Source organism: Lepidochelys kempii, chromosome 1 (assembly GCF_965140265.1).
Source record: "Lepidochelys kempii isolate rLepKem1 chromosome 1, rLepKem1.hap2, whole genome shotgun sequence".
NCBI classification, from domain to species: domain Eukaryota; kingdom Metazoa; phylum Chordata; order Testudines; family Cheloniidae; genus Lepidochelys; species Lepidochelys kempii.
Genome location: NC_133256.1, coordinates 283,953,523 through 283,976,438, shown reverse-complemented (window position 1 = coordinate 283,976,438; position 22,916 = coordinate 283,953,523). Strand labels below are relative to the sequence as shown.

The following is a 22,916-nucleotide window of genomic DNA, read 5'->3' as shown; positions in this document are numbered from 1 at the left end:
TAGCTCTAATTGGCATGTTTGTTGGCAGCCTAGGTGGCAAGGCAAAATATTGTGTATGGATAATGAACTACCCTTTGACCTCTGCAGAGAGGTACCTCTACAACGAGCTCTGAGGTATACTGGCTGGAAGTTCTGCCCAATCTTCCTTTGCTGCTGTACCTGTCCTGTCAGTAAACAGAGGGTGCCCGTCTCTGGGGCCTTACACCTTTCATGTGCACTACGGTAAATGCTCTTCCATAGTCTTAAGCCAAATGTGCCAAAATAAGTAGTCTAAAATTAAATCCATGCTGACTTGTAGATCTGCTATATATTGGACCTGTAGGCGCAGCCTTGACCACCACTTCTGGCTCTTTGTTTTCTCATTTCTTTTAAACCCTTTAGTTTTTGACCCTTCGCTTCATCTTCTCACTTTGCTGATTTTGGTCAAAAGTGGAATTTCAAGCAAAGGCTTTTCAAGGACCAGCAGGGGAATGAAGGATAAACTTTCTGCTTCTGTGAGTCATGCCACTGTTCCTGTGGCTTGCTGTTTGCATTGATCATTCCCCCAGGAAACCACAATCACAGTGCTCTAATAGAACAGACTCCCTGTCTGCAGATCTTGCATTCCAGGGCTTGTTCCAGTTCTCACTGAAGTCAATGGTAGTGTTTCTGATTATTTCAGTGAGAGCTAGATCAGGCCCCTAATAGAGAGCATCTACCTCTGTGATTGACGGGAGCTGCTGTATAACATTGTGTAATGTTAATATTTATCATTGCTATAGTAAACATATCCAGCAATGCTGTTGAATGGAGGCATTTGATCTTTACTCATATTATATAGTATTAATCTTTTTTGGAAGGGAAGGATAAGAGACAAAGAAAAGGGGAAAAAGGGATATTGAAAGGGTTCATTGTTTACGATGGAAGCTGATGAGATTTGTTTCATTTAGTGCATATTTTGAGTTGTAATATTTTAAAGATACTTGTTTACAGTTTTAATGTATTTGCATTTCCTTTCATTGTAAATGATAACAGGTGACAGTGGGAGCAGAGAGCACCAGACTGGAGATTGGGTGGTAGAAAAACAGAAAGAGAGAGTAAGTGTTTTGAGGCAGGAATTAGAGGAGTGACGGCACTGGGCGTGTAGAAAGAACTAAGCCAGGCTATTCCAGGCAAAGAGGCTTGGGGTGGGGGGGAAGGCATGGAGATGGGAGTGTGAGAAGGCTACACAGGCATAGTTAAGTAGAAGGTAGTGTGCAACAGCATAGGTCACAAGAGGGAGAGTATCAATAGCCCAGATTTAGGCTAAAGCGGAACAGAGTAGCTCTGCAAAGGTGAGGCTGACCTTGATGTGGAGGAGTTTGAGAGGGATTGACATGGTTGGAGCAGCGGGGCAGGAAGATGAATGTAGCTGCAGTGTTTTGGATAGACTGGAGAAATTGTCGGTCATCTCTTTGAAACCAGAGAACCAAAGCCTGCATGCTCACATTTGTGCCTGCATGTGCAAATTGAATGATTTTGCATGGCAGGTGATTTTTTGTTCCTTCAATAACTCAAACAGCATTTGCATTTATACCATTTGTGCAGTCATGACAGTTAACCATGCAGCTGTAGACATGCAATTGTGCACATATATTATGCCTCTGGTTTTTAATATGTGGTGCTATATGACTAATGTTTAGCTTCTTTATCAATATGCTTCATTATTTGTAGACTTGGTAGAACAGTTGTTCAAAGCCTGCAAGATCACAGATAATAAACTGGATCTTCAGTAGTGGTGATAATGATGTACTGCTGACTAATGATCTGAAGATGGCAGCATTGTGTGAGCTATCTCATTTTCTTACTTAAAGCAGAGACCTCTTCAAAGATATATATTGATATATTGTAGCTATTTGCATACGGCAAATGTATCCCAACATCAGCTTTTCATTTAAAGGGTTTTTCTTAATGTGTAACGTTGCCATAAATTAGTAGTAGGCAGACACACATTATATTTTACCATCTGGTCACTTTAGATATGTTTGATTTAAATAAGTTACACAGAATACAGGCTTTCCAAAACTGCCATTCTAACAAAAATCTGTTCTTTCAGCATGTGCATGCTCATAAAAGTTATTCCTTTTATAATAATGATAATGCTTTTTGCAGTTCTATAGCATCTGCCATGCAGGGATCTCAAATAGCTTTGCAAATAAATATGGGTTAATTACATCCCTGTCAGATAGGAAAATATTTTCCTCATTTTACAAATGGGGAAACTAATAGTGAGATCAAGGGCTAGATTTTGCATACACATTTGCTTGCGCCCAATGTAGGATTTCAAGCTACCTAATTTCTGTGAGCAATTAAAGTATTTATTTATATTATGGTAGCACCTGGAGACACCAGCCAAGGACACTGTGCTTGGTGATGTGCAAATACATAGTGAGAAACAGTCAATGCCCCAAAGAGCTTAGAGTCTGGTGTTTTCATGTTGCCTAAGGGCAGCTATATGTGAATCAACTGACTTAAAGAAAACCTGCACAACAGTTTCAAAAGACGAGCCTGGGAACTTACGTTCATAACTCTGCTAAACTCTAAAATCATGGTATTAATAAAGACACTAGATTTATGGCTTATTACAACACTAACCCACTAGCCTTCTGCCCCCCCTTTTTGTCCTCCAAGTACAGGGGTGTTAATGGGCCACTTCACCTTGAATGGTTCCTTAGAATATGTGCTAGCTACTTATGCTAAACTAGCTATTCAATCTTGTAATTTAGCTGTGACCCTAGATCAGAGGAAGAGCTCTGTGTAGCTGGAAAGCTTCTCACCAACAGAAGTTGGTCCAACAACAGATATTACCTCACTTGCCTTGTCTAAACAATTGACTTGGCATTCATTTACTAGTGCATGTTAGCTGCTTGTGCCTAGCTTTGAAAATCTGTCCACAGCTGAGTTGCACAAGCCAAAGACAAAGCTGGAAATAGAATCTAGATTTCTTGATTTACTCTTGTGCTGTAACCGTGCTTTTTGTGATTCAGTGCCTGTTGGCTGTTAGTGGTACCTGATAAATTCCCCTCTGAAGTCAATGGATTTTAGTGGGCTTTGATTCAAACTATAGTGGCTTTGATTCAAACTATAGGTGCATGTTTTCATTAACCTCTACCTTATATTTTTGCATAGTGCTGTAGTAAACAAATTAGTAGTCCCTCCTCAACTTTTATATGAGAAAAAGAAAAAAAATTGATATTAATGAGTAGCTAGATAAATATTTGTATGGGGAAACAGTTTGGGGGGGGGTAACCAACCATGCATTTAGTTTGGAATTTGGTATTTCTGGAGCCAAATTCCATATGAAACTCTCATTTCTGAAATGTTTGGTTAACTTTTAAAAACTATTTTTCATTTCTGAGTTCTATCAGCTACCAGAAGAAGAGCAGAACTGCTGAGAGAAACAGGCAGTACAAAAACTCTTGAGTGATCCAGACTCAAGAGGTTCAGATTAATACTTATTTGAAGCTTAATTCTGGACTGTTTTTCCTCAAGAGAACCTTGAGCTCCAAATACTGTTGAGCATCACCCATTACTGGATGCATTTAATTGAAACAATACACTAAATTCAGATCTCATACAAGAGATGCAACTCCATTAGCTTCAATGATGTTGTACTTCCTTTACACAGGTTTCAGAGTAACAGCCGTGTTAGTCTGTATTCGCAAAAAGAAAAGGAGTACTTGTGGCACCTTAGAGACTAACCAATTTATTAGAGCATGAGCTTTCGTGAGCTACAGCTCACTTCATCGGATGCATACCGTGGAAACTGCAGTAGACATTATACACACACACAGACCATGAAACAATACCCCCTCCCACCCCACTGTCCTGCTGGTAATAGCTTATCTAAAGTGATCATCAAGTTGGGCCATTTCCAGCACAAATCCAGGTTTTCTCACCCTCCGCCCCCCCACCCCACACAAACTCACTCTCCTGCTGGTAATAGCCCATCCAAACAACCACACACACAAACTCACTCTCCTGGATTTGTGCAGGAAATGGCCCACCTTGATTATCATACACATTGTGAAGAGAGTGGTCACTTTGGATGGGCTATTACCAGCAGGAGAGTGAGTTTGTGTGTGTGTGGGGGGGGGGGGGCGGAGGGTGAGAAAACCTGGATTTGTGCTGGAAATGGCCCAACTTGATGATCACTTTAGATAAGCTATTACCAGCAGGACAGTGGGGTGGGAGGGGGTATTGTTTCATGGTCTGTGTGTGTATATAATGTCTACTGCAGTTTCCACGGTATGCATCCGATGAAGTGAGCTGTAGCTCACGAAAGCTCATGCTCTAATAAATTGGTTAGTCTCTAAGGTGCCACAAGTCCTCCTTTTCTTTTTTTTCCTTTACACAAACGCTGAATTTGGTCTAGTGTCAGATAAAGCAATAGTGCACAATTACATCTACGAATGAAGTATTTCCATGGGTACTGGAAACCAGATTCCCAAAACCTTTGTGTGCACATAGTTATTTACTACTCTAATTTGATGTGCATGCTTTATTTGGGGTGAGCAACAATATTTCCTTATTTTTACATGCTGATATATGGTAGAGAAAAAGTCTTAATGTGTAATATCAAAAGCAAAAAACTTGTTAGGAGCAGAAGTGATTTGGCTTTTCTTTTCCAGTTTAGAGATATTGAAATACCTGTGTTTCCCAAAGATTTCTGTAATATTTAACAGAGTTTTATGTAGTTAATGCAAATTAGATGTAATTATTCTTATGCTAATCTTTTACACAATTTCTCAGTAATTTTGTTCAGACAGTATGAACTGCCCTTCTAGTTTTATGGGTTGAACATAGACCTCAATGAACAATTGGAAAGGATTGGTCCATTGAGCTTACTGGAATGGCTGTAATTGTCTAATTTAGAAAGCAAGTGACATTTTTCTTCACTTATGGCAAAGTTAGTAAAATCTTATGAGGGCTAAGGCCCCAGTTCAGGAAAGTTCTTAAGCACACGTTCAGCTTTAATTCCATCAGTCAATGGGTCTTAAGCATTTACTTGCAATTAAGAATATGCTTAAATGGTGTCCTGAACTAGGACCTAGGGATGGGATTTTCAGAAGTATTTAGGTGCCTAAAGATGCAGAGGTGCCCACTGGGATTTTCAAAAGTGTCCAACCAGGTTAGGTGCCAAACTCCCATTGAAATCAGTAGGATTTAGGCACTTAAATACCTTTAAAAAAAAATCTAGGCCTAAATGTCTTTAGGATTTTTTTTAAAAGACCACTCAGCACCAATCCGTATCTTTAGGCACCTAGATACCCTTTTAAAATCTGGCCCTTGGTGACTGGGAAACCAGAGAAAAAGCACAATCTTGCTGGTTTTTTCCCTGTGTGCGCTTTTTTATACAGCTCTACTTTACTGCTAACATGACATTTAAAGTACGTAACAAAAAGTGTCTTTGATCTCAACTTATTTAAAAAACATGAAAATCTGAGGAAATGGGGCTCTCAAGTGAAAATAGTACCAATTGGTGCTACTCAAGTGCTTGTCTACAGCTTCGCTACATATATCTGTATGTATCTATTTTCACAGTGCTATTTTTTTACTATCGAATTTGGCCTTTGCAAACAAGAGGGACAGCTACGTGCTTACGGGGCAGGACTCCTGTCTTCTATTGGCGAATTAAAGGTATGTGAGTGAATGTACCCTGCAGGCTGAAATAAGTTTATTAGAATGATGGAAAATTATTAATGAAGTGTGAATATTTTTACTTCAAAAAAAGTGGTCAGGTATTTTAGATTGAAGGTTTACTCCCAAAATTCAGCAGGAATTTGGCGTGTGAAACAAGTCGATAAGAACTGATGTGCTAAAACTGAAAAGTTGCAAAGCGCATTTTTGTTGTTGTGTGTTTGCTTGCTTTTAAAGATTTGGTAGCCAATGAGACATGAATTTACTGCTAGTGAAGACATTAATCCCTTTCTATTTACTGAGTAGGAGGTTTCTTATATCACAGCTTCTGGGACCCTTATGTAAAAAAAATTGTTTGCATAATATGGCAATATAAGGCCAAATCCTGCTTGCCTTATTTAAGTGAGTAATCCTGTGTACTGCAGTGGGATTACTCCTGAGTAAAGTGAGTAGTGTTCAGACCACAATCTAGAAATATTAAGGCCCTGATTTAGGAAAACATTTAAGTATGTTCTTATATCCCTCCTTGGTCAGGAAGCCATGTAAGCTTAACTGACCTTCCTGAATAGGGCCCCAATCCTTCAAAACCAAAGGTATTTAAATTTACATATTGTGAGTAGTTCCATTGAAGTCAATTGGACTGTAAATTTAAGCATGTGGGTTCAGTAAGTATTCACAGGATCACAGCCAGAGCTGGTCCAAATTGTTGAAATAAAAAAACCCCAAACAGGACAAATTTACAAGATATTTGCAACATTTTACTGTGTTTTCAACCAGCTCTAGTCAGGCACAGCCAAGCTTTTCTGTACTGGGGCCTACAAATGCTGTTAGTGCTTTTATTAATAACTCAGTCTCTCTACTTTGTCTATTCTGTGTATTTAAATGTCCTAGCTGGAACTAGTTAGGCTCATTACATCCCTTATGTGTCTAAGATTGTTAGAGCAGTAAAAAAATGAAAAAAGGGATAAGGAAAAAATATATTGACACTTATTGTTCTGACTACAATACAGGATTTCAGTACAATGACAATTTTACTCCTCACGGTATCAGAATGGTAGTATTTTACAGGGTTAAGGCTCAATCCATTAAAGTGCTGAGCACTTTGTCTCCCATCCCTTTGGTCCAACACCTTTTGAGAATTGAGTCCTAAAAATCTACACAAGGTCCCATGGAAAAGCAGGCCCTTACTTTAAAACAACAGTTAAGTAATTTCATTGTCGTCACTTATCACACTATTTACAAATAAACACATGTGCAAGCATGTGAATAGTCAAGATCATAAACCTTATGCTGTCCATAAATGAACAGATTATTCTTATCAAGTATACTGAAATGCATATTTCATCAAAAACAGCCTTAACTCTGACCCCAGATAAGTATTATTTGTTCAGCAGTAATCTCAAAATATGAACTTTCAACCCTTTCCAAAGGTTGATGGAATAAATAATAATAAATAAACATAAATAACATCTATTGATCAGCTTCAAAGGTTAGACTGCATACCATAAATCAAATACTTTTCCTATTATGCTACATATGCAACAATATTTATATACCTCTAGCAATAACAGAGGGGGACTAATTTGCAGCATGAGTCAAGTAACCAGGATTTGGCCTTCCGTAAGGTGACTTGATGGCATTCATTCAGAAGTCTCATTCCACAGAGCATGTAAACATGAATTATTGTACAATCAATACAATGCCTATTGTGTGCCTTATTATGCAGTGTTATCACTTCCAGCTGATTGGATCTATTCACTGCTCAACCCATTAGGCCCTCTTATTTCACCATGTATGTCAGTTTGGTTCCAGGGTTACATAGTTTAATGTTATGTCAGTGAACATTTTATTAACTTGATTAATGAACATTGTATATGAGAAAAAATGGGGAACTTTTCTTTGAATAATTAAACTGTAAAAGTATTACATAAAATAAGTGCAGGAGAACAGCTCTGCAATGATACCTCTTATCCGAAAAGGATAAATGGAAAATATTTTCAAAAGTGCCTAAGGTCCAGATTTGCAAACATATTTAGAATTATAGAATCCAAGAAATGTAGGGCTGGAAGGAACTTTGAGAAGTCATCAAGTCCAACCTCTTCACTGAATCAGGACTAAGTACTGTAAATGTAGACCATCCCTGACACCTCTAATGATGGGAATTTCATAGCATCCCTTGGAAGATTATTCCAGAGCTTAACTACCCTTATAAGGAAGGTTTCTAAATTTCTGGCTGCAGATTAAGCTCATTATTTCTCATCCTACCTTGAGTGGACAAGAAGAACAATAGCTCACTGTACTCTTTATAACACTCCTTCACATATTTGAAGACTTATCAGTCTTCTTTTCTCAAGATTAAACATGCCCAGTTATTTTTAACCTTTCTGTATAAATCAGATTGGCTAAACCTTTTATGAATTTTTGTTGCTGTCCTCTGTCAGATTTGTCCACATCTTTTCTTAGGTGTGATGCCCAGAATTGGACAGTGTTCCAGCTGAGGCTTCACCCGTGCCAAGTAGAGTGGGCAATTGCCTCCCATGTCATATATATGGACACTCCTGTTAATACATCCCAGAATGATATTAGTCTGTTTTGCAGCTGTATCACATTGTTGACTCATATGCAATTTGTGAACCACTACAACTCCCAGATCATTTTTAGCAGTTCTACCGACTAGTCAGTTATTGATAGTTTTGCTGTTGTGCATTTGATTTTTCTTTCCTAAATTAAGTACTTTGCACTTGTACTTATTGAATTACATCTTGTTGATTTCAAACTAATTCTTCAGTTTGTCAACATCGTTTTGAGTTCTAATCCTGTCCTCCAAAGTGCTTTCAACCTCTCCCAGCTGGTGTCATCTGCAAATTTTATAAGCACTCTCCACTCCATTATCCAAGTCACTAATTAAAATATTGACTAGTATTGGCTGCAGGACTGAACCCTGTAGGACCCTACTAGATATGCCCTCCCACTTTGACAGCAAACCATTGATATCTACTCTTGGAGTATGGTCTTTCAACCAGTTTTGAACCCACTTTATAATAATTTCATCTGGACCACATTTCCCTAGTTTGCTTATGAGAATGTCATGTGTCAAAAGTCTTACTAAAATCAAGATATATCACATCTACTGCCTCCCCGAATCTTCTAGACTAGTGCCCCTTTCAAAGAAGAAAATTAAATTGGTTTGGCATTATTGACAAATCCGTGCTCACTATTCTTTCTATTATCGTCTAAGTGTTTACAAAATGATTTTATGTGTTGAAGATACAGATAGGCACCTAGTGGGATTTTTAGAAGTGCCTAAGTGAGTTAGGTATGTAAATCCCACTATTAATGGGAGTTAGGCACCTAACCTGCTTTCATGCTTTTGATACTCCCACTAGGTGCTTATCTGTATCTTTAAGCACCTAAATACCTTTGTAAATCTGGCCTATAGGCATGTTTGCAAATAGGTCTTAGTCACTTAAGTGTTTTTGAAAATTGTATCCACTACCTCATTCCCAGTTACATCACCAAATTGCTTCAGAGCTGACATCCCTCTCCGCTATGGCACACCTATATACAAATAAATCTAGATCTCAAGTATATTTCTGAATAGTAAATATACATATTTAATGGTCTTGTTTATAAATATTTAACAAGATAGAAAAGTGTCAGGCAACACAAACTGTTAAGAGTGAATTTGCTAGGTAATATTTTGGCATATATTCAAACTCAACCAAACCTCATTCTCTCTTTTTCTGCCTTACATGGCTCTTCTCTAGAAAATTGGCCAATGGATTCAGCAGCAAGAAACTAAAAATCAGAGGAATGTACATACAAAGCAGCTTTTCCCCCCCTGTGACGGGGTTAAGACTCACCACCACTGGCACCTCCCGCTTGTTGCTCCAGGAATTAGCTCTGTCCAGTCATGGAGCACCTTTTTCACATGGTGCCTTGCCCTTCATCTGCTCTGCTGCTTCAGGGACCCTCATTGCTCCCCACTCGGCAGCATCCTCTTCAGGATACTGCCCTCCAGCAGTGCCCACTGCTCCAATCTCACCCCCTTCCAGGGGTTTGGTGTTACCAGCAGACCACAATCTGCACCTATTGTAGTGGCCAGCTGCAGCCTCTAAGTCTAGCCCCTTATCACAGGAACCAGCCATAGCCTGGATCAGGCCACGCTCCCTTTCTGCCAGGTGTAGCACAAGGAGAAGGGGGGGGACAGACCCAGGCCCACCTGCTACTCTGGGTCCCAACCCAGAGACCCTCTAGCAGCAGCCTCTCTGCCATCCTTCTCTCCCCTTGCCCTGCTATTGTCCCTGGGCCACTTCCCCTTCGGCCCTACGCCCCTGCCTGGCCTAGGCCAGCAGCCTGGGGTTTTTGTTGGTCAGAGCTCCCCAGCACTGCTCTGTCCAAGGTACTACCATTCAGCCCAGTAGCCAGTCCTCCTCCCTTGACCATCAGGGGGAGACTACCCTACTCCCTTCCTGGGCAGCCTTTATATATGGCTGAGTCTGGCTCTGATTGGCTGTCTCTAACTCAGCCTCTGATTGGCTCCCTAGCAGGCCTTCTCTGATTGGCCACCCACGTGCACCACCTCCCTAGCCTGCTGAAGCCCCATCTAGGATAGGAGTGGGCAGCCACCCCACTACACCCCCCAAAGATTTTTTTTCAATATTTAGAACTAGTCTGAATATAAGACACACACAAGTTGCAGAAGAAAATGTGTGCTACATGGGAAAAAATGCATTAAGCAGAAAATACAGAAAGCTTGCACACGCAGACACACACAAAGGAGAAAGAGAGGATTAAAAGCTAAAACCAGTGTGGGAAAGGAACCAAAAGAGTGAGCTGTTATAAAATGTTCAGCCCTAATAAAGTCAGGTTAACTCTAGATAAGGCTATTACACAATATACATTTGTGGTTCAGAAGTCAGACTGAATACACAATTCAGTAAACACGCTATTTCTACGAAGTAGTTATGATTCTAAAAAAGGCAGATCAAATGTGTTTAAAAATACGTTGTCCATGAATTTCATAATGTATTCTTGAGCCCTTTCATTAAGGGTCTGAATCAAAGAACTCTGCTGTCAGTGGAAGTCTTCCCACTGACTTCATTGGGCTGTACACCTGGTCTACTGTGCCACATTGCTGTGTTTAATGAAGAAGCAGAGTTCCAGTCCTGTAGAATTATACCTTTTTCAGTCAAAGATGCTCACAATAAAACATCTGATTATGAATAGATAAAACTAGTATGTCCCTGATTATATCCTAAAAACTAAGAGCAGTGGATTCAACAACACCACTTTTTTTTTTGTTGAGGGTGGAGACAATGGCTATAACAACACCTGGATGCCCAGTACACATTTTACTACCTCTTACCACTAGAGTGTTTTTCTATTTGTCTGAGCAATATATAAAATTCCATTGGTATCATAAAAAAGTTCTGGGAACATCAGCACACAATTTGGAAATAGCCCATTTGCAGATCAGCAGAAAAACATTTAGGAGCATGTTTTTCCTGGATACTCTCGTGTTCTCCCACAGAATAACAAGACAATAAAACCAATACAGTGATGCGGATAATTTCTTCTCACCCAAGGGTTTAATTCTGGCCTACAGACAGTACAGCATTTATAACCCATCTCAAGTTTCTCCTCTTGCTATCGGAAGGTGTTTTTGGCGGTATTTTTGTGAACCTTAATAAGTGTGTGTTACATAATTACAACCCAGTCTTTACACTCAAATGAGCAAGCACACAACAAAACTCTCTTTTAATATGGCATTGATAGGTTGTCTCTCCCTGCCTTTGCTAGCAGAGCTGGAAATGCTGTGGAGGTATTATGCTTGTTTCCAGCAAAAAGGAGCATATTCTATCACTCTTGAGCAGTCCCATTGTCAAATACTGCTACCTTTCATAGGTATCAGCAAGGATTGAACTTGGAACCCGTTGCTCCATAAAATACCAACTCTCCCAGCTTGAGCTAATGGAAAATCCCCATTGACTGTACTAGAGCAACAGTTTATTTCCTGTGTGAATAAGCCTCTAGAGGTGGCCTCTACCACAAGCCCTTGAGATGGCATGACATTTCATTCAACTGCAGGCTGTGGTACACATACACATTAGCAATTACATTCCATAAAGACAGATAAAGGAAGAGGATGGGGGTAGGGAAATATTTACTAGATACTTCCACATCTTGGTTGACTGAAAACATATGGGCAAGCAACATATCCAAAGCAAATGGTGGGTAGCCAATATAACTGCACATGTTGTGAGGTTTTTTTTACTGCTTACAACATTACATAAATAGCTAACGTCCCTAAAGAAACCAGGATGTGACTTTCTGATTACACCTCCATATAAAATGGTCCGGACCCACCAATTTAATAGTTTTTCTGCTTTGAGATTCTGCACTCCCTACTGAGCATTAGCTGAGCGCATGAGCATACAGAACATTCCCTACAGAGCAAGCAGACTTTGACATTCACAGCACTAGGGTCCACCTGAAAAATTAACCAGATGTCCTACAACCTTTCTGATGTTCTTGTTGTCCCACTTTGCTTTAAGACAGCATAGGGAGGGACCCAGGAGGTCTGGCTAAGAGCTCTCTGTCAAGTCCTGTGTCAAGGTTTCTTCCCCACTCTGACCTCTAGGGTACAGATGTGGGGACCCGTATGAAAGACCCTCTAAGCTTATTCTTACCAGCTTCGGTTAGAACTTTCCCAAGGTACAAACTTTGCCTTGTCCTTGAACCATATGCTGCCACCACCAAGCGTTTTAAACAAAGAACAGGGAAAGAGCCCACTTGGAGACGTCTTCCCCCAAAATATCCCCCCAAGCCTTACACCCCCTTTCCTGGGGAAGGCTTGATAAGAATCCTCACCAATTTGTACAGGTGAACACAGACCCAAAGACTTGGATCTTAAGAACAATGAAAAATCAATCAGGTTCTTAAAAGAAGAATTTTAATTAAAGAAAAGCTAAAAGAATCACCTCTGAAAATCAGGATGGTTAATACCTTACAGGGTAATCAGATTCAAAACATAGAGAATCCCTCTAGGCAAAACTTTAAGTTACAAAAAGACACAAAACCAGTATCATAAATATAAAGGGAAGGGTAAACACCTTTAAAATCCCTCCTGGCCAGAGGAAAAACCCTTTCACCTGTAAAGGGTTAAGAAGCCAGGGTAACCTTGCTGGCACCTGACCAAAATGACCAATGAGGAGACAAGATACTTTCAAAAGCTGGGGGGAGGGAGAAACAAAGTCTCACTCTCTGTTTGTGTGATGCTTTTGCAGGGGAAAGAACAGCAATGGAGTCTTAGAACTTAGTAAGTAATCTAGCTAGATATGCGTTAGATTCTGATTTCTTTAAATGGCTGAGAAAATAAGCTGTGCTGAATGGAATGGATAGTCCTCTTTTTGTGTCTTTTTGTAACTTAAGGTTTTGCCTAGAGGGATTCTCTATGTTTTGAATCTAATTACCCTGAAAGGTATTTACCATCCTGATTTTACAGAGGTGATTCTTTTTACTTCTATTAAAATTCTTCTGTTAAGAAACTGAATGCTTTTTCATTGTTCTTAAGATCCAAGGGTTTAGGTCTGTGGTCACCTATGCAAATTGGTGAGGATTTTTATCAAACCTTACCCAGGAAAGGGGGGGTAATGTTTGGGAGGATTTGGGGGGGGGCAGACGTTTCCAAATGGACTCTTTCCTAATAATAATACCGATTAGACGTTTGGTGGTGGCAGCGAAAGTCCAAGGGCAAAAGGTAAAATAGTTTGTACCTTGGGGAAGTTTTAACCTAAGCTGGTAAAAGTAAGCTTAGGAGGTTTTCATGCAGGTCCCCACATCTGTACCCTAGAGTTCAGAGTGGGGGAGGAACCTTGACAACCAGGAATATACATTCCATCCAGCACAGCTTATTTTACCAGCCAGTAAACAAAAGGAAATCTAATGCATTTCTAGCTAGATTACTTACTAACTTAACAGAAGTTCTGAGGCTGCCTTCTTGATCTGTTCCCAGCAAAAGCATCACACAGACAGAAGAACCCTTTGTTCCTCCCCCCCCCCCCCCGATTTGAAAGTATCTTGTCCTCTCATTGGTCATTTGGGTCAGGTGCCAGCTAGACTACCTTAGCTTCTTAACCCTTTACAGGTGAAAGGGTTTTGCCTCTGGCCAGGAGGGATTTTATAGCACTGTATACAGAAAGGTGGTTACCCTTCCCTTTATATTTATGACACCCTGACACTACCAATTTCAGAATTTGTATACTCCATTGTTCACAGTGCATTTTATGGGTACGTTGCTTCAGAATTAAAAAATGTAGGGCCAAATCCACAAAAGGACTTTGGTGGCTAACTGCCACTTTAGGTGCCCAACTCCAACATTTAGGAACCACTGAGATCCTCAAACCCCTAATTCAGCTGCTGCCTAACCCTACAAGCACCTAAAGTCCCTTTATGATTATATTGCCACTGTAAAATTACCCTAAGCACCCATATTTGGTATGCACACAGCTGCCTCAGTCTTGACCTTGCCCAGGAGCTCAGTGCCTTTGACACATCTAAACCCCAAATTAGGTGTTGTCCCACCTATATTGCCTATCAGACCCAGTGTAGTAGGTGAGCTCAGAGCATGCCTAACTCCACACAAAACGTCTGGGAAGAGAAGGAAAAGAAGAAAGCAGCCTCCTTCATAACAATTATCCCAGTGGTTAGAGCACTCAGCTGGGACATGGGAGACCCCATTTCAATTTCCCCATCTGCCTGGTAAGGAGAAGGGATTTGAACATGGGTTTCCTCTCTCTCAGGTAAGTGCCCTAACTGTTGGACTAGAGAGTCATTCTCACTTGCTCTTTGGCCCAATGAATACAGAAATACAGAGTGGCTCAGCTTCACCAGGAAAGACCGAGAAAGACCCACACCAGAATCTCCCAGTGCTTAAGACACTCACCTGCAAGTGGGCGACTCATCTACAAATCCCAGCTCCCCATCCCCTGAACCTGGGCCACCTGCATCCTGGGTGAGTGCCTTAACTATGGGGCTATAGGCTGCCGCTGCCGTTGTGCGTGTCGTTAGGCATGTCCCACTGCAGAAAAATGGCTTATGTGCCCGGTTCCAGGAGAGAGTTCACAGCTGTGAGACCCAGCTGGAAACAGCTGCCTCCATCAAACCTGAATTTAGGCACCAAACTCCCTGAGAGGGGCACGGCTTAAGACCCACCCCTTTCCTTGGCATCTACATCCGCTATTGGCTAGCTTAGGCAGCTCCCCACCTAGTGGGCTGGCTTTTGTGGAGTCTATTCTTAGGCACCTCTCTCTCCCCATGGCTTGTATAAGAAGTCTAGGCACCTAATTAATGGGTTGTGGAGTCCATTGGTTGGCAAAGTACCTAAAAATTAGGCACTGCAACACTGAGCATTGCAATGTCTAAAGTCCCTTTATGGATTTAGCCCTTAGACAATTGTGGCACCAGGGCTCAAAAGAAAATATGACAAACCGGCTGGTACAATTGCTAATGCCCCTTTAAAGGTAGAGAGTATCCAATGGGATCTGCAAGGGAGGCATGGCTTGCCAGGTGCAGGAAGGGTTCAGACTATTCAAGGAACGTAAAGTGGTATTGGAATGCAATTTTCGTTTAAAATGGGTGCTGGCTAAGGCAGAGCAGTTGGGTCAACACGGTTCTTTTTATCGGTTTATGTTGTATTGTAAATGTACATGCACATGTTCTACCTGAATAATTGAATTAGCACGTGCTTGGTGTTGTGCTACTCTGAAGAGTCTGTTTAAAAAAAAAGAGGAGACTTTGTACTCAGCAGTCCTGTTCCCTGTGTGTAATTTATCTGTCTAAGGTTTATGTACAGAACCTTTCAATGCAGATAGATAGATCAAGGACTTGCACTACTGAAAACAAATGCACTTGCCTTCAGTTCTGGTACCTCAATGCAGAGCACCAAGAATAAATATAAATATACTTGTCCTTAGTCCTCTAAGGTATAAGACAGATACAGCAGCTAGTAGAGGTATTGTAAATAAAAAGTGAAGGAGTGGAAGGTGAGCTGCCTCAAAATTTTGCAATAGCTAGTTCTCAGCATTAAAATCCAGAGTCTTTGTTCCTAGTGGCCACGTGCAAATCATGTGAGGAGGAACACAGCTCTAATAGCTATTCTCCAAGTAATCACACTTGTTTTCCTTGTCTTTCTAATGTCTGTTTGGTACATAAATATGCCTGTTTCTTCTTGTTTCCATGCAATATTTATTTGGTGCATTATTGCTCAAGTGTACTTGGTAGAAAGGTAATGTATTTCATCAGTACCCACTAAGTGAACATTATGTAATGGTCTTCAGATATATAGCTCCAGTCTTAAACTCACTGTAACGCAAATGGCATGCACATACAGCCTGAAAATGGATGGCACAGATTATCTGAATGATCTAGTCAGACTTTGTTTACCTGCAGAGGTAATTATAAATTCTGCCATTTAAGAGAGATTTTTGGGATACAGATGTGTGTAGTTGTATTCCAGAAAAATAACCTATACATATTTTTTTACTTTCTCCTCTTCCAGCTGAAGATTGTAGTTTCTATACCTATGGGGTAGATACGTATCTGAACTGCCCTTGATTATTTAAAGTAATAACGTTGGGTGGAAAAAAAGACTAGCTAATAGATTGAATTATTCTGGTCACGATGAAAGATCCATTGTGTGTAAAACATGAGACTAGCTATTGACTGGGAGTGTACAATAACAGTGATATAAAAGCTGGGTGTATACAGAAAACACTGCGTAGGCATTCAGGAGCCTCATAACACAGTTTAACAAATTGTGTGGTGTATTTTGCAGCATGCTTTGTCTGACAAGGCCAGTGTGAGAACATTTGATCCAAAGACAACTTGCTTGCAAGAATGCCTTATCACCACTTTTCAGGAAGCTTACTTTGTCTCAGAAAGTTTTGAAGAAGCCAAAGAAAAGATGAGGTAAATTATTTCCCTTGACTCTTAAAAACGAAATCTTATTTTCCCTTCTCTGGATGTGGCAGAAATAGGTGTTAATTTTCTTTTTCTTTCAGGGACTTTGCAAAATCAATCAACCGTCCCTTTTCAGTGTATTTCAACCCATACACGCAAAGCATTGAAATTCTGAAAGACACCAGAAGTATAGAAAACGTTGTCCAGGACCTTCGGAGTGATCTGAACATGGTGTGTGATGCTTTAAGCAAAATGAACAGATATTTGGGCATTTGATGTCTGTGGCACTGTAGCTTTTCTATCCACTGCTTCTTCTATGGCTATGCTAGCAACATCATGTGCTCCAGTTTTAGAACCATCCATCTTCCCTCTGCAGCTTGATCAGTGACTTGCATCATTGTGTATCTCTAATTGTAACTTGCAGACAAAACAAGGCGATGCTAACTTGCAAACTCAACAAGAAATGTGGTGGCGTATAACCAGCAATTCCATAAGAGAATGTCATGTACAAATACACTATTAAAAGCTTACCTGGCAATGATTTTGTTTACTTAAAGAATCTGTTCACTTAAAAGCAACATATAAAAAATGGCTCGTGATTTCATTAGGATTCTAACCATACCAGTTAGTTCTTTGCAACCTCTTGTCCCTGTGAGACTCTGAAAAAACATTTGCCAGGTTTTCTTTTTCCCTTGTATGGATCCATATTTCTCTCTCTATTGTTGAGGACAAATTTTCCTTTTATGCCTCTGTAGCTGAGTGTCTCCTGTGACTGAATAATAGAATTTATATAATACTGAGAAGGGAGGGAAGGACATATATTGTTATTAAAAGGGCTTTTGAGTTGTAAACTGTAAGACACTTAATGGAAAAATATTTCAAATTAGCTGAATAATTGCAAACAATTTACAATTTTTGACAATTCAAATAGGAGAATATTTTTACTTAACACTGCTGCTACTTGTGGATGCTACAGAAATACTCACTGATCTGTGACATAATTCCAAAAATCCTTCCCTTGAAAAGTGGAAATAATAGTGAGGATCCTGATATCACTCCATGTAGTTAGGTGTCGATGTAAAACCTTCTATGATTATTATGTGCCTTCCGCATTCCCCTATTCAGAAATATTTTCAGAGGGATTTCATATTTCTATGATTCTGTGTTATCAAGTGGCACTCATTTTATGTTGAAATTACTAGCAACATTTAGAGCATCTGCAAAGCTATTTTAGACACGTATTGAAACCACTCTCTCAGCTGAAATATCTATGCAGATGCTCTAAACGTTGCTAGCAATTTCAACATAAAATGAGTGCCACTTGATAACACAGAATCATAGAAATGTAGGGCTGGAAGGTCATCAAGTCCAGCCCCCTGTGCTGAGGCAGGACGAAATATACCTAGACCAGGTGTTTCTCTAACCTGTTCTTAAAAACCTCAATGATGGAGATTCCACAGCCTCCCTTGGAAGACTATTCCAATTCTTAACTAGCCTTATAATGAGAACGTTTTCCTAATAGCTAGCTTAAATCTCCCTTGCTGCAGGTTAAGCCAAGTATTACTTCTCCTACTGTCAGTGGAAATTGATAATTGTTCTCTTTATAACAGCCCTTAACATATTTGAAGATTCCGATTCCCACCTCAGTCGTCTTTTCTCAAGACGAAACATACCAATTTTTTTTTAACCTTTCCTCAGAAATCAGGTTTTCTAAACACATTATCATTTTTGTTGCTCTCCTTTGGATTTTCTGCAGTTTATCCCCATCCTTCTTAAAACACTGCACCCAAAACTTGTCACAATACTCTAACTGAGGCCTCATCAGTGTAGAGTAGAGCGGGACAATTACTTCCTGTGTCTTACATACCACAGAATACTGGCTTTTTTGCAACTGCATCCCATTGTTAGCTTTTATTCAATTTGTGGTTCACTACAACTCCAGATCCTTTTCAGGAGTTGTGATGATGGTGTCTGGAGGGGCTACACTGAGAATGCTTATTCAGGGCAAACAGCAAAGAATAAGGTAAACAATCCCCAAAACTGGTGGTTTATTCTATAATTAGATTTCACCAAGACAGTAACCACACAGCTTCTGTAATCCCTTACTTGTTACCAAGAAGCCAAAATACAGTCCTCTTCAAGCAATCCAGCCTTTGGCTCCCACCCAAACAGCCAAGTGTAATATAGTCAGGTTACTAACAACCTTATTCACCATATATAAAGTTCTACCAATCCCAAGAGACCAGACACATTGCCACCAGGTCAATGAATATTTCATATCTCACCCAAATGTATGCTTAGAGCCAATCCTTATTAATTAAATCTAAGATTTATTAATAAAAAGAAAATAGAGTTGCTATGGTTAAAAGATCAATATACATACAGTCCTTAGGTCAGTTTCATAGCAGAGATGGTGATGCTGCTGATTTGTGAAAATCCTTCTGGAATAGATTTAAAAGATTATAGTCCAATAAGCAGTCCTTGTGCTGTGTTTGTTCAAATTCTTCCATGAGAATTACTGATTTAATCCTGAGTAGACCTGGAGACTTCAGTCTTGTGTGCTTAGACTTTCCCTGTCAAAGACTAAGCAGAACTGAGATAGAAAGGATCCGGCCCGAAACTTTCCATATAGCTGAAGTTCAGCAGATAAGTCTCTTGACAGCAAATGATCACAGCAGGCCTTCCTTGGATGAAAAATAGGTAATGTACATTGTTGCTTTGAAGCTAATGTCTGTTTCCTAGGCATACATCAGTAACTAGTTGTATTCATTAGCATAAGGCAATTAGCCATTCAAACAGTTCACAGGTAGTTTTACCAGGTGGAATTACAAATGTCAAAGAGAAATGAAGACCATATTATTATTACACTATAAGTCCCTTCTAAATGATAATATCCCCTTTTGACCTCTGAATCAATAGAATACCTAATGAATCATTAAAGACAGGAACAGAATTTTAGCATCTACAAGCTGATTAGATCACATTGTTAAATTAGATCACATTAGATCAGATCACATTCAGCCCGCTGGTTGGTTGCTTAACCCTCGCTGGCTCAGTGTCACAGGAGTATTTACTGCCTAACCAAGTTATTTCCTATTTTGTGTTTGTGCATTTGATTTTCCCTTCCTCAGTGTAGTACTTTGCACTTGTTTTTACTGAATTTCATCTTGATTTTATAGACCAATTCTCCAGTTTATCAAGATCATTTTGAATTCCAAACCTGTCCGCTAGAGTGTTTGCAAACCCTCCCAGCTTGGTGTCATCTGCACATATTATAAGCATGCTCTCCACTCCATTATCCAAGTCATCAGTGAAAATACCGAATAGTACCAAACCCAGGACAGACATCTGTGAGATCCCACTAAATACATTTTCCCACTTTGACAACAAAGCATTGGTAACTACTCTTGAGTATGGTCTTTCAGCCAGATATACACCCACCTTATAATAATTTCAGTTGGACGATATTTCCCTAGTTTGCTCATGAGAATGAGATGTGGAACTGTGTCCAAAGCCTTACTAAAATCAAGATATATCTTGTCTATTGCTCCCCCCGATCTACTGGGTCAGTAATTTTGTCAAAGAAGGAAATTAGGTTGGTTTGGCCTTGTTTGTTCTTGACAAATCCATATTGATTACTACTTATTACCCTGTTATTCTCAAAGTGCTCACAACTAGATTGTTAAATAATTTTTTCTGGAATCTTTCCAGGTATTGAAGTTAGGCTGATTGGTCTAAAATTCCTAGGGTCCTCTTTGTTATCCTTTTTAAAGACAGATGCTGTGTTTTCCCTTCTCAAGTCCTCTGGGACCTCATTCATCCTCCAAGAGTTCTCAGAGATAATCATTGATGGTTCTGAGATTGCTTCAGCTAGTTCCCAAGTATCCTAGGGTGAATTTCCTCAGGCCCTGATGATTTGAATACTTATAACTTATCTAAAGTTTCTTTAATCTGATCTTTCCCTATTTTGGCTTGTGTCCATTCCCCTTTGTTGTTAATATTAACTGTGTTAAGCATCGGGACACAATTAACCTTTTTAGTGAAGCCTGAAGCAGAATAGGCATTAAATACCACAGGCTTCCTGATGTGATTTGTTATTAACTCCGCTGCCCTTCTAACTAGTGGACCTACACTTTCCTTTATCTTTCTCCTAATATATTTCTAGAACCTCTTCTTATTATCTTTTATGTCCTTTAGCTTTTCTGATTTTGTCCCTACATGCTTGTGTTATTCTTTGAATTCATCCTTAGCAATTTGTCCATATTTCCACTTTTTGTAGGATTCCCTTTGTTTTTCAGGTCATTAAAGAGCTCCTGATGGAGCACTATTTTTTCTATCTGTCCTTCACATCAGGTTGCTGCTGTTTGCTTTAATGCTGTCTCTTTGAAAAACTGACAGCTCTCCTGAACTCCTTGTTCCCATAGATTATCTTCCCATGGAGTCCTACCTATCTGTTCTCTGAGTTTAAGATCTGTTTCTTGAAATCCATTGTCCGTATTCTGCCGTTCTCACTCCTTCATTGCCTTATATATAATAATTATCCCAATCTATAATTTCATGATCACTCTTTCCCAAATTGCCTTCAACCCTCAGATTTGCAACCAATTCCTTCCTGTGGTCAGAATCAAGTCTAAAATGGTTGCCCCGCAGTTTCTTCCTCCACCTTCTGAAACAAGAGCTTGTCCTCAACACATTTCAACAACTTACTGGAGATTTTGTGTTTTACCATATTCCTTTTCTGACAGATGTCTGGGTAGTTAAAGTTCCTCATTACTACCAGGTCTTGGTGTTAGGGGGCTTATTCCTTCACCCACTTACTTCCCTGGTCCTTCTCGCATGAACAGAGAGCAACAATACCCAAAGTCCAAAGGTGCAAACAATTCAATGTTTATTGGGGTGAACTTCCAGCAAGCATGATTCCAGTTTCCTTCCTTAGTGTCCCCCTTCCCAGCTCTGACACCACAAAGCCTTACACCTGTGTCCCTGTTCCCATTCCTGCCCTTGGCCAAACATGATTCCAATTTCCCCACCCCCATTCCCTGTTCCCATTTCCCACCCGCACACCTACCCAACCCACTTCCTGATTGACTGCAGACTATATAGTAAAACTTGAGTTCTGCTTAGCTATACCTTAACCAATCATTTTCCTGAAATTTAACTAACCAATCCTAACATATTGTAACATGATTATGTAACCAATTATATCCCACCACCTTAATTAGTTTACACCCAGCAAAATTAATTATACAGCAGACAGAAACAATCACAGAACCAGACAGAGATTTTACAGATAAACAATAGCAAAGTGGGAACTATAATGACAAAACAATACAGAAGTGAGGATTTCACATCCCAGCTATTGATAAGTGAGTTCTTGCCAGACAGGATGCTATCAAACTAAGTTTCCTTCTACATTTTCTAGGCACTTCCCTTTCTCTGGAGGTGATAGGCACTATCAGGACAGGATTGTATTCCTAACAGCCCAATAGCACCTTCTTTCAACGTGACTAGTTTGGATTGTGAGGAGGTGACCGGTCGCTTCCCAGTTTATGGCTGCCTCTGCTGCTTAGCCAAAGGCCTTAGCCTAAGAACAGGGCCTCAGACTGTCACAGTAAGAGAAGGACCTTACACTGGATGACAGTGATTTTGATTTTCTTTTATACCTCTAACTAGCCAAGTGATAAGAATACACCTAAATTCTTAGAGTATAGGCCTTTACAGACAGTCCTGAATATCTATATCCTAACACTTGAGTTTTGAATATTTCTATTTTGTTTTAGAACTGCCTTATCCACCTCTTTATCCTGATTTGGTGGTCTATAGCAGACACATAACATGAGGTCACCCTTGTTTCCTCTGCCCCTTTTGTCTTCACTCAGAGACTTTCAGCTGGTCTGCCTTTCACCTCCTTCTGGACCTCAGAACAAGTGTATATATTCTTGATATATAAAGCAACACCCCTCCCTTTTTTCCCTGCCTGTGCGTCCTGAACAATCTATACCCCTCTCTACCAATATTTCAGTCATGAGATTTATCCCACCAAATCTGTGAAGCCAATTAAGTCATAATGTAGCTTGTATACTAAGACTTCCCGTTCTTCCCATTTATTCCCTGTATTCCTTGCATTTGTGTATAGACATCTAAGATGTTAAGGAAATTCCCCCACGGTTTTCCGTCTTGCTTCTCCTATGATTCTACTGTAATTTCCATTTTCTCTCCCACCACATCTAGCACTCTAAGGTTACCTTTTAATACTTACCTGTTGGCTTTTGTCACCTGCCCCCTTTGAGCCAAGT

General features: G+C 39.9%; 1 protein-coding gene across 2 annotated transcripts in view; it reads left to right on the top strand.

The window, feature by feature from the left end:
* Window positions 1-17,161, top strand: part of TPH2 (tryptophan hydroxylase 2) — a 71,248-nt gene extending 54,087 nt beyond the window's left edge. Inside the window, exons 9-11 of one of the 2 annotated variants that reach the window (XM_073327758.1) lie at window positions 5,563-5,658; window positions 16,496-16,629; window positions 16,722-17,161. In XM_073327758.1, coding sequence (XP_073183859.1) covers window positions 5,563-5,658; window positions 16,496-16,629; window positions 16,722-16,896 — 405 coding nt within the window. In that variant the 3' untranslated portion in view covers window positions 16,897-17,161. Of the gene's footprint in view, window positions 1-5,562; window positions 5,659-14,526; window positions 14,675-16,495; window positions 16,630-16,721 lie in introns of those variants that run through there. The other variant, XM_073327759.1, reaches the window with a different exon arrangement.
* Window positions 17,162-22,916: the final 5,755 nt, after the last annotated feature.